The 16,358-nt window shown below is 40.5% G+C and overlaps 1 protein-coding gene across 3 annotated transcripts in view; it reads right to left on the bottom strand.

Moving 5' to 3' along the window:
• Positions 1-16,358, bottom strand: part of LOC126457159 (androgen-dependent TFPI-regulating protein-like) — a 257,589-nt gene that overhangs the window by 209,078 nt on the left and 32,153 nt on the right. For 2 of the 3 annotated variants that reach the window (XM_050093238.1, XM_050093236.1), the window contains 3 exons: positions 14,294-14,514; positions 4,248-4,399; positions 3,870-4,142 (listed from right to left, as the gene is read on the bottom strand). In XM_050093238.1, coding sequence (XP_049949195.1) covers positions 4,084-4,142; positions 4,248-4,399; positions 14,294-14,514 — 432 coding nt within the window. In that variant the 3' untranslated portion in view covers positions 3,870-4,083. Of the gene's footprint in view, positions 1-3,869; positions 4,143-4,247; positions 4,400-14,293; positions 14,515-16,358 lie in introns of those variants that run through there. The other variant, XM_050093237.1, reaches the window with a different exon arrangement.

The raw sequence follows: 16,358 nt of genomic DNA, 5'->3' as shown, positions 1-16,358 counted from the left end.
GCCTCAACCATGTAATCTGATGTATCCATTGGAAGGATGAACGGTTTTTCAAAGGTTGGGTACGCCACTAGGGGCAAACAAGTCAATATGATTTTAATTTTTCTCCTTGCTCCCTCACACTCCTCTGTCCATTCAAACAATGTACCTTTCCTTAATACATCTGTCAGTGATTTTGCTATTGTAGCATAATCTTACTCAAATCGAAAATAGTAATTGGCTAAGTCAAGAAACGATTTTAACTCTTTAACATGTTTTGACACTGGGAAATTATCCGCTGCCTCAGTTAGCCTAGAATCTTGCTTAACTCCTTCTGAATTAATGACATGTCTGAGGTACTGAACCTGTGACTGTGCAAAAGCACATTTTTGTAGCTTTAAACTTAATTTTGCATTTTGAAATCAAGATATTACATTTTTTTAATCTCTCAGCATGCTCTTTAATTGTTTTTTGCAGAAATTACAATGTCATTGAGATACACGAGACACATAGTAGGTTTAAAACTCTTAATAAGAAGTCAGCAAATCTTTGTAAAGTGGCAGGTGCATTTCTTAGACCAAATGGCATGTCGAGAATTCATACAGTCCAGACGGAACCACAAAAGCAGTTTTTTGTCTAACTTGTGGTGCAATACCCAGAACACATATGCAGGATGGTAAAGTATTTGCTGTTCCCTAATCTGTCTAAGGTCTCATCAATACATAGCAGGGGCTAGGTATCAGGTGTGGTAACCTGGTTTACCGCCCTCATATCGACACATATACAGTAGGTTTTCTTCCCGTTGATTGATTATTTTTAGGCCCAATGTTGATGGGACTCAACCATGGACTTGCAGAGAGTGGAATTAACCCCGCAGCCAGCTGCTGTTGAATAGTATCTCCAACAACAGACTGTAGGTGGTATGGTAGTCAATATCTTTCCTGCATGATTGGTGTTCCATCTCCCATGGATTGGTGTTCCATCTCCCATGGGAATTTCATGCTGTATGATGCTCGTAGCTGGCAAACACTGTCTTTACTCGAACAACCACCCTTATTCCTCTAAAGCTGGGTGTAAAAGACTTTGCTCTGATTCCCAAAAATATGCCAACTACTTCTTCAACTGATCCCTTAATGAAGGTCCTATCATGCAAACCTTCCTCACAGGTAATTGCTTCTTTTTCTTTCTTTTAACCTGTTTTAGCTTTGCTACTTTGGTTTCTATAATCTCCTCAGCACTGGCCAAAATTGTATCACATGGTTTCTATACCCCATTGACCAAATTACCAACACACACAGGTATTTGAAACCTATTCCCCTTAATCTTGCGATGTGGGTTCCCCTTCACAAGTTCTTCACGATTGTGATGCACATCCACTGCTCAAATAATGTATGGAATCACTTAACTGAACAGTGCATGTTTTATAATCTATCACAGCCTGTTAGCATTTTAGGAAATCATTTCTTAATACAACATCAAAGTCCTATCCATGTTTCCTTACTACTTCCATACCAAAGTACATACTTTTTACCTACAATGTGCAGATCTATTGTACAGGTGCCTGCAGGTATAATTATCTTGTCTCCAAGTCCATTTATATTGTAGTGAGGCAGTTTTAGTATATGCTTGTCATTATTAGAAACAAAAAGAACACTAATCTGAGCTCTGATATCCAGAGGAATTTTGATGGTCTTCCCTCTGAGCTTGCCCTCTAAAACCAAACAGTATGGTTGAGCTTTCCATATCTCTGGTAATTTGTGTCATTAATGAACACATGTCACACTTCACTGGTATGTGTGAGGGTGGATACAAATCTTCCCACTTCCTCGTGTAATAGAGAAAGTCTAACTGCTTCATACGAGGAGGTGGAGGAGGCTACCTTTACCTCACTCCCTATTTGTGGATTGATTCCATGTATGAATACATCAATAGCTCTTGCTTCAGCTTCCTCAATTAACAATTTGTTAGGTGTATTGTCTCTTCTTAGGGTGTAGGTGTAAAAAGATACTCTCCTAATTCTGTCTGCAAAGCCCTCCCTGCTTTTCTGCCTAAGGGTGGACAACTGATCAGTTAATAGCTAACCCCATCCATTCATTACAGAGTAGTGCTCTGCTAAGCCTTTGCCAAGAATTCAAAAGTGGGTGCTTCCCAAAACACATCTACTGACTCAATATGAGTTCACTCATCACCTGGAAGCTTTAGCTTGGTGACATTTAACAAAAAATGATCTGGGTGTGCACACGTACAGCCCACGGCACTGATGTTTTGGAAAAATGTTGATACATTTTCGCCTGGCTTTCAAGCAATAGGAGGAACAAAAGTTACGGCTATATCTAGTATTAGTTTTTCAGGTTCAGCCTTAGGGGCCCTTGAAGGGCCTGGAGTTGCCACATTTTTGGCAGCTCTTTTTTGACATTCACAAGTTATCACATTAAGCCATTCCTATAACAATGTTTTTTCAAGTGCAAGGGTGCTTATCTGCTGTTACAGAAAAGTAATTCAATCAAGCTCTTCTGTGGCCACAGTTGCAGCATCAGGAGCTGATTTGCTCCTCTCCACTGGTTGGCAAGATTTTAAATCAGGCATGGTTACAAAACTGGGATTGAGACCAAATAGTTGCACACAAAAAGAGGTCTCACTCTGTTCTAGGTGACAAAAAGATCCCTTGGAAGAAGTTCACCAGAGTTGTCAACTAGCAGAATATGCTGCAGCAACGCTACTTACATCACGCAGAAGTGGTGGTGATGGTGGGAGCAGAAGAGGCGGTGGTGGCAGCGACCTCAGCAGTGACACGGGAGCAGTGTTGCTGGTAGCATTGGCAGCAGTGGTACGAGAGGCGGAGGCAGCATTGGAGGTGGCCTGAGGAAGCTCGCTGTGCTTACAGCAGTCCAGCAACTGCCAGTAGCTAAAACTCTGCTTGGCTTGGACAGTGGTGGCACGTAGATTACAGCATGGTCAGTAGCATTACTTAGCCACCCCGGCTGATGTAACCCATGGCAAGGTATGGCCGGGCACATATGTGTCTACCAGCAAATGTGACTGGACAGGAAAAGGTTGAGTAGACCTAATGGTGGTGATCCCATTACAGGACACCACTCGTACTTCCCATGATGGGTTAAGGAGTGTAAGTGGATGTACAGGACTGATCCTGTTCACTGTAGCATTTACAGGTTGAATGAAGAAGAGAGTTGCCAAAAAAATAGAAATTTGTTCTCTTTCTCCTATTCTAAAGGGGAACATGCTCCTAAGTCACCATTTTGCATTTGTAGTACTGCAAGTGAGAAAAGAACAAAGGGATGTAGGCCTTAAACTGTTTTAGCTACTCTTCAATGCTGGCCATGGACCAACAATCTACAATACTTACATTTTATAGTATTAAATTTTATAACTGGGACATTCTTTTATGGATATCCTGCATAAAATAAAGAGCAAGTGTGAATATTGTAATATTGAAAGGTAGACAGTGTTAGAGAGAAATGTTGCACTTGGTAAAAAATGTCTATAAAATACAACTCAAGGAAATGCAATTAATTTAACAATTTAAATATTAATGTAAAGGCATATTGCATTGACCACAGCTTTTACATATTTACTTCAGCAAGTTAAAAGTAAATGTTTCTGTGTATGTAATGAAAAATGAATAATTTGCAATACGTTGAGTGTCACTTAAAATAGCATTTGAATATTTACCTAAGGATTCACTGAGAAAACTTTACAAGAAAATGTAAAATGAAAATTACTTGACTTGTAAATATTTCCATCTTTTTGTATGGAGAAGTAGTATGTCCTGATAGACATGTGTCCAATATCTAACTATTTCAGTTGTATGTGCAATATTTGTTGGATAGAATAAAAACACTATACAAACAAGTCTATGAAAGAAAACTGTCGTATCTCTTATTTCCACCACTCCACATTTGTACATTCATAACATAAGTTGCTTCTTAAATCCAATAAAATCCACAACAATAACAGCAAGGATACCTTAAGAATTAACAATCTAATCACATATTAAATCTGAAATATCAGAAATGGAATTGGTCAATTTCTGCTACAATTTTGTGTCATTTTTAAAGTTGTTTCAATAATAAAATTGTGTTTGGAACTCTATCTGTGTTTCTTTTGTTTTGAGAAATCCTTTGCTTTCATCTTCTGTATTTCATGGCCTGCAAACAACATGCAAGTTATTCTCAACATAGTTTATAGGTTACTTATATAAAGAAAATGTAGACATTATTAGCATAGTTATGTCAAACAAGCTGGATAGTTACCCCATATTTGCAAATTCAGATATTCGCCAAAAAAAGACATCAGTATGCATGCTATAAATGTTACAGCTGATAAAGAAATACGCTGGGTCCAGTCCAAAACTCCATATATTGGATAGAGCCATGTTCCATCATAGTAGTATGTAGAGTAAAAGCTGAAATTTTGAAAGAGATATGTGTATTGTCCCTGCATAAGTAATTATTTATTAGAGATAATTTTTCCTGAGAATATTGCATAGCCATGTTCTCATACAAACTGGAACACCATAAGCATGAAACAAAATGCAAATGGCCGATAAGCCACAAATATGTCTTTCTGAATTTAAATATTTGTTGTAAACCTACAAAATGATTCAGATAAGAACACACCACTGGTAAAGATAGCACCAAGTTTAGCTTTTACTATAGGTTTCATCATTCACACCTAAGCACAAAGGATGTTGGAGCCTTCAGTGATCATAAAAAGATTTTCATTACAAAAAAGTGATGAATTTGTTAAAGATTTCACTTCAGCACAATGCATCATACTACAATATACACTGACGAGCCAAAACATTATGATCACTGCACACCATGATGTTGAATAGCTCCTGGTGGTGTTGTGGGCACATGACCTAGTAAGGAAAGAATTTAAGTGGCAGAGAGATGAATGAGCAGTCTTTATAGTGAATATATGAGCCAAAATGCAGAAATTCACTGATATAAGTGGTTTTGACAAAGGGCACATTGTTGTGGCTTTGCAGCTGGAAATGAGAACCTCTCAAATGGAAAGCTTGTCCACTTTTTGTATACTACTGTCATGAGCACCTATGGAAAGTGGTTGGAAGGTGATGGTATAATGCATAGGCTGTATGATGCTGGACATCCATGTCTCATCACAAAACATAGAGATTGGAGGTCCAGAATTGTGTAATCCAGGATAGACAGTGATCTGGGGCAGATCTGACAACAGAGTACAATGCTGCAATGTGAACTGCACCACAGATGCAGGCTGTTGAGAGCAAAATTATTCTATGGGGTGCATTGCATTGGGCTTCTATGGTACCTATGGTAGTACTCAATGATGCCATGACAGCAGTGAACTATACGAACATTATTGTGGACCACATGAATCCCTTCATGGTTGAAGTCTTCTCTAATGGCATGACATCTTCCTGCAGGATAACTCTGTGTGACACAAGGCCAGTATCATGCTGTAGTGGTTAGAGGAGCATGACAGTGAATTCATAGTGATATCTTAGACAGCAAATGCTCCTGATCTGTACCCATTGGAACACATATCGGGTGCCAGCTGCATGCCGACAAACCACCGTCCTGTAATTTGCAGGAATTTAGTTACCTGTGAGTAGACATCTGGTGCCATATACTTCTGGAAACTTATCAAGAACTTGTAGGATCCATGCCAAGCAGAATCGATACTGTACTGTGTTTTAAAAGTGGACCAATACACTTTTAAATGGGTGGTCATTATGTTAAGGAAATATGACATACAACTTTGTAATTTGCAAGTTCGAAGGCTGTTCTAAAATTCTCGAATATTCATAATTTTGCACCAACGGTGTGTTGGAGCAAAATTCATTTGGCATCCCTGCACATGCCTGTATTTAATGTGTAACAGCAACAACAACAACAACAACAACAACAATGTTCCTACCCCCAGACCACACAGAAGCATCCCCCTTGTCACCCAATATTATCCTGGCCTCAAAAACATCAACAAATTACTCCGCCAGGGATATGACTTTCTCAAGTCAACCCCTGAAATGAGATCATCCCTTGACAAAATTCTCCCCACACCACCCAGAGTTGCCTTTCGTCGCCCCCCTAACCTCCGTAACATCCTTGTTAAACCCTACAATATTCCCAGACTACCTTCTCTACCCAGTGGTTCCTACCCCTGTAACCGACCCCGCTGCAAAACCTGCCCCATGCATCCCCCCACAACCACCTACTCCAGCCCCGCTACTGGTAAAACATACACAATTCAAGGCAGGGCTACGTGTGAAACTACACATGTCATTTATCAACTGACATGCCTGCACTGCACAGCCTTTTACATCGGCATGACAACAACCAAACTGGCTGAGCGCATGAACGGACACAGACGAACTGTCCGCCTAGGAGATGCCCAATACCCAGTAGCGGAGCATGCCCTCCAGCATAATTCTAGGGACCTAGGAACCTGCTACACCGTATGTGCCATGTGGCTTCTCCCACCCAACACCAGTCCCTCTGAACTGCGGAGATGGGAACTTGCACTCCAACACATCCTTTCATCCCGCCATCCCCCTGGACTGAACCTACGTTAAACAACCTCCCTCCCATTCACTCTTCAGTCTTCTCCTCTTTCCCTTTCCTCTTTAGCCATTCACGCATCTTTTCATCCTACATAGTTGTGTTTATCTTTATACTATATACCTCTTTACTTCTGTATGTGTCCTCTTTGGTTTGAAGCTGGCACAGTACTTACAGTAGAATATCTTTGGCTTCCCTGTGACAACCATGCCTCCATCCTTGCTACCCTCCCTGTTTACCTTTCCCTGTTGCTTCATAACCTGGGTTGTGAGTAACTGAATCCACTTTCCCTTCTTCCCTTTTTTCCCCTCTCTCCTCCCTGATGAAGGAACAAAGTTCCGAAAGCTAGGAATGTAAATTTTCAGTTCTGTTTTATGTGTATCTATCGGCTGTACTGAGCTGAGGTAAGTACTGGCCAGCCCCTCTATCTCTTTGTTAGTATTTGTTTCAATTCTAAACTTGGCTTCAATGCTAATCTAATTTATATCACTCTAAATGCCCATTAATATTATTATTATTACTATTACTCTTTTTGTTATTGGGAAAGTTTTGTAATTCCTCGTCACTTGTAAGAGAGGCCTTAAGACTCTAATCTGCTTACACTAGATATGCAATAAATAAATAAACGGCTCAAAAAACTGGCACTACTAATTTGCTAGTAAACATTTGCAAGAAGAAATAGTGTTGTAAATCTGTGTCAAAGACCTATTTCCAGGTTCAGTAGGTGTTCACCATATGTGTGTACTGCAGCATTGTTTGCAGTGCAAAGCTACCACCTCTGAATGTTTTTGTGGTCCAATGCTGTTGCTGGAAGTACAGAAATGTCTACCCCAGAGATGACCAAATATCAATGATATGTGTTGCAATCCATAATGAACAGGCAGTGAGATGATTCAGCCTCCTCACTCTGTGCCACGCTGAGCATGTCACACAGCAAGTCACATACTAGATTTCCTTCTGAGTGTTAGCAAATTGTTGAGAAATAAATGAACATGGCAATGTGCACTTCTCTGCAGTCTGTTTGAAATTATAATGATACCAGCACGTAGAATGTTTCTGAGCAAGTTACAGTGATTTTGTTTTGATATGCTTGCTGATCATGTCCCAGTTTGTAGTTCCTAAATCTGTGTCACTGGTTCCGAAAGCTGTTCCTCCAGTTGGAAAATTCTGTCATTTTGATTATATACAGACTGACTGGGCATTGTGATCCCTACAATTTTGTCAGCCATGAAAGGCACTGTTTCAGGATTTTCACCTCAACAAACCACAGGTACAGGATGCACATTGGGTGATAGTTACGGAAGAAATATATTTCTTAAAAAAAAAAAAAAAAAAATCATAGGTTGCTTGCATTCCTGCAGGAGCCCACATCTCCCAGAGTAAAATAGATGGCTTGTTGTCTCCTAGATCTTCTTCTGTTAGCAATTTTTTAAAATTTGTGTGACTGATTCTTGTAATTCTCAAGTATAGCATTTTTGAAGTTTGTACATGAAAAATCTGATAATGGTTTTGAAATGAAATCTGAAATTAGCTCAGCAGCTTCACTATCAAACAGTCCTAAAACATAATGTTACTTTGTCACCAAGTTGCTAATTTCTGTGGTAGCAGATTAGGACTACATTTGCAAAAACCATACCTTTATAGTTTTTCACCAGAAACGAAGTATTTTCACTGCCATATGTGATATTTCTGGACTGGTGTCATTCAGTGGTGAGTTTCCCATGGAAAAACATATTTAAATTGCCAAAGCAAAACTGTAATAATGATTGGAGTGATTCTTCTATATTCACTATCATATCAGGGCCACAAGTTGTTGGTTCTACTAAACGTAATTATTTATTTAACACAACACAATGGAAACTGCCATGGATGCACACCCACCCACACCCACACACACACACACACACACACACAACACACACAGAGAGAGAGAGAGAGAGAGAGAGAGAGAGAGAGAGATAACTTACTTTTTGCTGTGTCCATTACAGCCACATTACCAGTGAAATCTCACCTTACAGCAACACTCCACATACATCTGGACTTGGACCCCTAGAACACTCTCCCTTGTAAAGCTCACCTGACAGTCTCTCTAAACCACGGATGCACAGACTGCAGTACATGAGTCACATGCAGCCCACCGTTGATCTGATGGTAGCCTGCCCCTCACCATCCATTCTTGTAATTTTTTCCTCATCTTTCAATTCCTTTTAGAAAGGAGACGACTGACACAATGTAGTTCTTTTGAAGCAGACCAGTCTAGCTGGCATTGGGGTTAGTGGATCCCAATTTTGAACAATAACTTGTCTCAAGGCGCATTATATTTGAGCTTGAACAACAATGCACTGGCACAGTGCTCATGTGTGCCTGTAGGGAAATACATTGTTCAGTCATCAGCTGTTTGTGTATTCTAAAATACACACCTTGCATCAATGCACTTTATCAGCCTACTCATTAGTCTGTTGAACTTTTTGCAGTGACAGTAAGCATCAATTTTATATGTTGCTGTTACCTGTAAGCATTTACTTCATGATAATTGATCAATAATAATGTAAGAAAGTTTTTTACTCTAATCATTCTTTTGTTTACGAACATTTCTGGTTTTCTCTTCATAAGCATTGTTGTAAAGATTCACTGCATCCAGTTGGAGGATGTCTAAAATTAAACCAAGAGTGGATAAAGTAGGACCAAGTTGAAAACACAGATTACAGGATGAGAAGCAGCAGTTTCAGGATAGCTGAGCTGAAAAATACTTTTCTGAGTAGTTGCTGAATAATATCATTTTCATTATTTGAAAAAGTTTTGTAATCATCCCGAAGGAATACAGCTGAAGGAGATACTATGAAAGCCAGCATTCTGCATTTTCTGAATTGACAGAAGACTAATGTAAACAGAAAATTTATTTCATAAATGAGAATGGGAACATCAGTAAGTGATGTTCAGAAAACCTGTTAAAGACACAGAAACTGCAACAGAAATAAGTTTTGAAATCTCTCGCCTTATAGCAAGTAGAATGCAATTTAGTCAAAAATTGTTTCGATATGGCTGCTAAAAAATTTGCTCAAAATCTATTAAGCATTATGAGAAACTTCAGCTAAACCACATGACTATGCAAAGGACAATTACTGCAGTATTGGCAAACATAAAGGACCAGATAAATATTTGCTCAAAGAAATTTGATTTCTTTTCATTGGCTACCGATGAATCAACAGACATAACTTCCACACCTCAGATGTTAGTATTAGCACAGGGCATAATGCATGAGTTTGAAGTATGTGAAGCATTGGTGGAAATAGTTCATCATCAGAGCAAACTAGATGTGGTGATATATTACTGAACCCTTACAACAGTGTTCGAACATTAATTTAGATCTGTCTAAGGTAGCAGGTATTGGGACTGACAGAGCACTTCCATGGAAGGAATTAATTCTGGATTGGTGTCATTACTAATATGGCATTTAGGAGTGCATGATGATTATTTGACACTGTTACAGCGTACAATCAACCAAGAGACTTTGTGTGCGAGGATAATAAGTTTTGAACGTGTCATGAAAGTTGTGGTTGCAATAATTAATTTCATAAAACCTCAGGGCCACATTCACAGACACTTTAAAACTATTTTTGAAGAAACTGACAGTGAAGGTGATTTGAATACAGAAATAAAATGGTAAAGTTGCAATGAAATACTGGATTGATTTCTGAATTACTGATCAAATTGAAATTCTCATGACTAAAAAGAACGGAAATATCTCTGAATTAAAAAATACAGACTGGTTATGTGTCTTGGCATTTTTGACTGACATTACTAATCAGTTAAATATGTTAAATACATGGCTTCAAGGCAGAAATCAATTAATTACTCAACTTCATGGCCATATCATATCCTTTCAGCTCGTTGTCGCACATCAGACAACAGATGTGTCACCAAATGAATTTATTTATTATTGTTTGGCTTTTGGGGGGAGAGGTTGGGGGGGGGGGGGGGGTTACATAAGAGTGTAGTGCTTAATACTTACAATATAAACTCTTATAAGCAAACTAATAGAGTGTTTAAGTAATCTATCGACTTTGCAGTTGCCAGTGCAAGTTGATACATACCTATCAATTCCTCTCCTTCTGGCACAACATAGCTTTTGTTGGAAGTGTTAGCTCCAGCCTTCACTCTGCTTAACATTAATCTGTAAAACTTTTTCCAGTGGTGTTTACTGGATGTCAAAAGCAAGGGACTTTTCTTTAATTGTCCCAATTCAACCTTTTTCCTAGTTACTGGCTTATACCTACACTCCTGGAAATGGAAAAAAGAACACATTGACACCGGTGTGTCAGACCCACCATACTTGCTCCGGACACTGCGAGAGGGCTGTACAAGCAATGATCACACGCACGGCACAGCGGACACACCAGGAACCGCGGTGTTGGCCGTCGAATGGCGCTAGCTGCGCAGCATTTGTGCACCGCCGCCGTCAGTGTCAGCCAGTTTGCCGTGGCATACGGAGCTCCATCGCGGTCTTTAACACTGGTAGCATGCCGCGACAGCGTGGACGTGAACCGTATGTGCAGTTGACGGACTTTGAGCGAGGGCGTATAGTGGGCATGCGGGAGGCCGGGTGGACGTACCGCCGAATTGCTCAACACGTGGGGCGTGAGGTCTCCACAGTACATCGATGTTGTCGCCAGTGGTCGGCGGGAGGTGCACGTGCCCGTCGCCCTGGGACCGGACCGCAGCGACGCACGGATGCACGCCAAGACCGTAGGATCCTACGCAGTGCCGTAGGGGACCGCACCGCTACTTCCCAGCAAATTAGGGACACTGTTGCTCCTGGGGTATCGGCGAGGACCATTCGCAACCGTCTCCATGAAGCTGGGCTACGGTCCCGCACACCGTTAGGCCGTCTTCCGCTCACGCCCCAACATCGTGCAGCCCGCCTCCAGTGGTGTCGCGACAGGCGTGAATGGAGGGACGAATGGAGACGTGTCGTCTTCAGCGATGAGAGTCGCCTCTGCCTTGGTGCCAATGATGGTCGTATGCGTGTTTGGCGCCGTGCAGGTGAGCGCCACAATCAGGACTGCATACGACCGAGGCACACAGGGCCAACACCCGGCATCATGGTGTGGGGAGCGATCTCCTACACTGGCCGTACACCACTGGTGATCGTCGAGGGGACACTGAATAGTGCACGGTACATCCAAACCGTCATCGAACCCATCGTTCTACCATTCCTAGACCGGCAAGGGAACTTGCTGTTCCAACAGGACAATGCACGTCCGCATGTATCCCGTGCCATCCAATGTGCTCTAGAAGGTGTAAGTCAACTACCCTGGCCAGCAAGATCTCCGGATCTGTCCCCCATTGAGCATGTTTGGGACTGGATGAAGCGTCGTCTCACGTGGTCTGCGTGTCCAGCACGAACGCTGGTCCAACTGAGGCGCCAGGTGGAAATGGCATGGCAAGCCGTTCCACAGGACTACATCCAGCATCTCTACGATCGTCTCCATGGGAGAATAGCAGCCTGCATTGCTGCGAAAGGTGGATATACACTGTACTAGTGCCGACATTGTGCATGCTCTGTTGCCTGTGTCTATGTGCCTGTGGTTCTGTCAGTGTGATCATGTGATGTATCTGACCCCAGGAATGTGTCAATAAAGTTTCCCCTTCCTGGGACAATGAATTCATGGTGTTCTTATTTCAATTTCCAGGAGTGTATTTTGAGACTCATGTGTCTACCATTGTTTATAAACTGTGCTTCTCTGTTTCAAAAGCCCACTTGCTATTGTGTACACCAGAGATTATTTACTGCAAAGCGTGGGTGCACTGGCAGTTGGGGCCAACGGCAGCCTGAAAATGTTGACACTAGCCAAATGAAATTAAGTACACACTGGTTTAAGATATATATGTTGTGCACTTGTTCACATGTCTGGGTAAAGGTTAACAACTGTATGGGCAGAAGCCTAGTGTGTGTGTGTGTGTGTGTGTAACTGTTTTGGGTAGAAGCTCAGTAGCTTTTTGCAAATCATTTTGTTCAGATTGAAGTGGGCTAGTGCCCATACAAAAGTAATGTAAATTATAGATCATGTTATCAATTTCTGTAAGAGCAGAAGCACATTCATCTTTCTTAAAATCAGATCTACTTGATGGATTTTAACCTCAATGTTGTGATCCAAGGCTAAATTGCTTTTTGTAAGAGTCCATTTGGTTAAACTGATAAGTGGGCTAAAGGCTGTGCTTATGCCTAATTGTTCTAAAGGGCAGAAGTCGGCTGTGTGTGTGTGTGTGTGTGTGTGTGTGTGTGCGTGTGTGTGTGTGTGTGTGTGTGTTTGTAAAAATTTTTGGGAAAAAAGTCTACAGAGTTTATAAAATTTGTTGTGGCTTTATAATTATGTAGTGATTAATTTTGTTATAAATTAAGTGTCTGCTCAAGTACCAATGTGTGCACAACTAACATTCTGGTTATTTGCTGTGCAAATAAAATTTTGTAAATAAAGGTTCAGTGGCTTACCAGTTAGGGATCTCAGTATACAAGCAAATCTGCCCCATGGCTATTCCTCTACCAGCATACCAGGAGTCTTCTGGTCTACCATCACATAATCTTTTGAGGCATTCTTCTGTGATGTGTCTGATGGTCTGTGGTTCTCCACAATCATTAAGTGGTGATGGCTGCTTACCGCATTTGTGCAAAAAATATGCATATCTGTATTGTTTGGTTCTAATTCTATTTAGTACTGACCTCATTTTGCATGGCATGTGTGATACATGGCATATTATTTTGTCCAGCCCAATCCATGCATTACTAATGTTAAACTCTACAGCGAGCATTGCTGTTACTGTTGATGATCATCCAGAACACAGTCAGGAATGGTCTCCATCATTGGCATCTTGATGTACTGTTAGATTTTTATAATCAATGATCTTCTAGTTTCCATTCATGAGAGCATTTATATTTAAAAGGTGAAGGAGTGCAATGTGGCCTAGTACTGGCAGTCATTTTGTAGGTGTTCATTTAATACTACCAGCAATCATTCAAATGGAGTTATTTAGTTGGACATTTATGTTTTACACATATGGGCACAATATTCAGCAGCTGAGAAGACGAGACCCAGAGCAGAAGAACGTAAGTTGGTTGCTGATGTTCCTCAGGTTGTACCACATAACTTCTGAATTATGTTCTTTCTCGTTTTCAGTTTTTTGGCTGTTTTTGTTAGATGCTCTCTGAAATGCAGAGTTCTATCATGGGTTACCCTAGGTGCTTTGGTGGTTTATTATGAGTTAGTGTAGTTTTTGCTTTCTTCTGGGATGTTTATTACTTAGACAGAAGCAGGAAACCTTCATTTTTGTGGCATATGCTTGGGGGTCAACATTTTTCCCACTACATCTAGGTCCTCCATTGGGATTTCTTCTGACTGGTGAATTGAGGAACACTTTGTTGCAGGTCCCTGTCATCGGCATAACCAAACTTCATTGATTTTGTTTTTTTGGTGTGCCTGCATTGTATAAGTTGAAGAAAATTGGAGCAAGAACTGATCCCTGTGGTAGACAGATTTTTAATTTTCTTGGGGATACCATGACCACTTGGAACAGGCAGTTGTTTAGCATACTGTCAATTAGGTGAGGGATCAGATACAAAAAGTGATCAGATGCTTATTATCTAGAGAACATGGGAAATCACTTACATAACATAAAGAAACAAGTGGTTGATAGGAACAATCTCATGAAGTATGACTCATTACTGTAGGGAAACTCACTACAATTCAATTACATACCATACAGCATAGGCCACTGTAATTGCTGCAATACCATACACAGTATTCCGTCGTGAAGCAGGATACCAGTGAAATGTTATTAACATCTCAGTAAATGCAGCAACAGTAATATTTGTGTGCAGTGCATGATTCACCCAAAGAGGCAAAAAGGCGTCCAGTGCTTTAGGCATTATGAGTTCACGATCTATTGAATATATAGTCCAGAATGCCAATGTCACGATCTGTACAAGAAGAAATTAAAATGTGAAACATTCATTACTGTTTTCTTTTCACTGCTATACTAAAACATTTAGCAGATATTGTTTTTCATAAAATTCAAAAACTGAAGTTCCACGCTGTGCAAATCAGCTGTGGCAGGTAACATAAATTTCTTACAGTCAAATAACAATAATACTTTAACACTGAAGAATGACCACATTACTAAAAATACACCCACAGTTAATTAAACTGTAAGAATCTCTAGAGACTTTCATTTGATATCAACATCATGGTTGCTGTAAGAATCTCACAGCCAAATAGTTAGTTTTTGTGAAGCAGTTTCCCAGTTATTGGGTACAGTCTTTAGCTGGAGGACACTAATTTTGGTGATTACAAGATGATACAGGCTGTATGTACACTTATCTTCACTATAGTGTAGTTCCTATATTGTTTCACATCACTATGTAAAATCTTATCCTCTGAAACATCATATTCCAATACATGATTACACTTAAGAAATTTAATTAAGTGTTTTACACAATAAAGTTCATTTTGTCTGCAAATAATGTCCCTGTTTGTCTCCTAAAAATATCTGGAAACTATCGAACAAACTTTCCTCAGTAAAACAATCAAAACTGACTGGCTTTAAGGCAGAAAGACATAAAAAGCAGGATGATACATTTTTAATTTGTTTTCTTAATCATTTTCCATTCATTAATCTTAATAATTGTTACATTATAATAAATGTATTGTGCCTTTTACACTCCTTCACAGGTTTCTCAGACATTTTATTTCTCACAAAAAGCTTGATACATAGTGCAAGACCTGCAATATAAGCAAAATATATTTTCTTTCATCTACAACAACTGTTTCTGTCACTGTGAAAAAGACATTGGGTCACCTCATTCGCCTTGCCTGGCTCCATGAGACATTTTCTTATATCCAAACATGAAAACCGGCATGAGAGGACACTAGTTTGACAACATTGAAGAAGTCAAGAAAAAAATGAGGAGGAGCTGTCAGCCATTTCTAAACATGACTACAAGAAATTTTTCGAACAGTGGAAGCAGCGGTGCCCCCCCCACAAAGCGATGCAGATGCAGCACAGTGCATGCCATCCATGACAAGTTGTGCTTTGGCTGGTACTTTCACTAAACATGACTGAGCTGTTTCTCGAAGTCATGGTGGGCATCATATGAGTGCTGAAAAGGTGGTAGTACAGTTGTAGCTGCCACGGGGAGTGTCCAAAGTGTTCACACAGGATGGTGAGAGCAGAGACACAAGGGTGGGGTATCAGTGGCTAAGAAGTCAGGATTTGGCAGCCACACATGACAGAGAGACTTTTGTCTGGTCAAAGAAACAGCATACACTGAGGGGAAGTGTGACTGACATGAGGTGGTAATTTATTTGCCAGGGTGAACTTCTGTGGTTGTGGTCTATGAAGAAGCCATCCATGTCAGAGTGGGGGCAGTGGGAGGCAAAAAGGCAGGGTACCAACATGTTTCATATTGTAGTTGAAGTCAGTTGAGATGGAAATTCAATTACAGAGTCCAGTATTGTCATACTGAACTCATGTCAGGAAGATGCGCTAACGTCGCCAGTGGTGGCTGAAGATGAACTGCTTGATTGAGAGTGGTCGAAAAGCAATCATGTTGCATGCAGTGCCTCTGATGTGTGGGGAGTGGACATGGTATGACATCAGGTGGGCATGACTGGTCAGTGAGACCACGAATTATGTCAAATATGTCATCAACTAGATATTGTGCAACAACAATGCAACCAACATGCAACCATTGTGCATCACAATTCCCAATTTCACCAAGGAGTGTAATGCTACATCATACAGTACTTCAAAACCAACCTTCCA

This window comes from Schistocerca serialis, chromosome 2 (assembly GCF_023864345.2).
Source record: "Schistocerca serialis cubense isolate TAMUIC-IGC-003099 chromosome 2, iqSchSeri2.2, whole genome shotgun sequence".
Classification (NCBI taxonomy): Eukaryota; Metazoa; Arthropoda; class Insecta; order Orthoptera; family Acrididae; genus Schistocerca; species Schistocerca serialis.
Note: the sequence above shows the minus strand (reverse complement) of the source record. Positions and strands in the feature narration are given on the sequence as shown.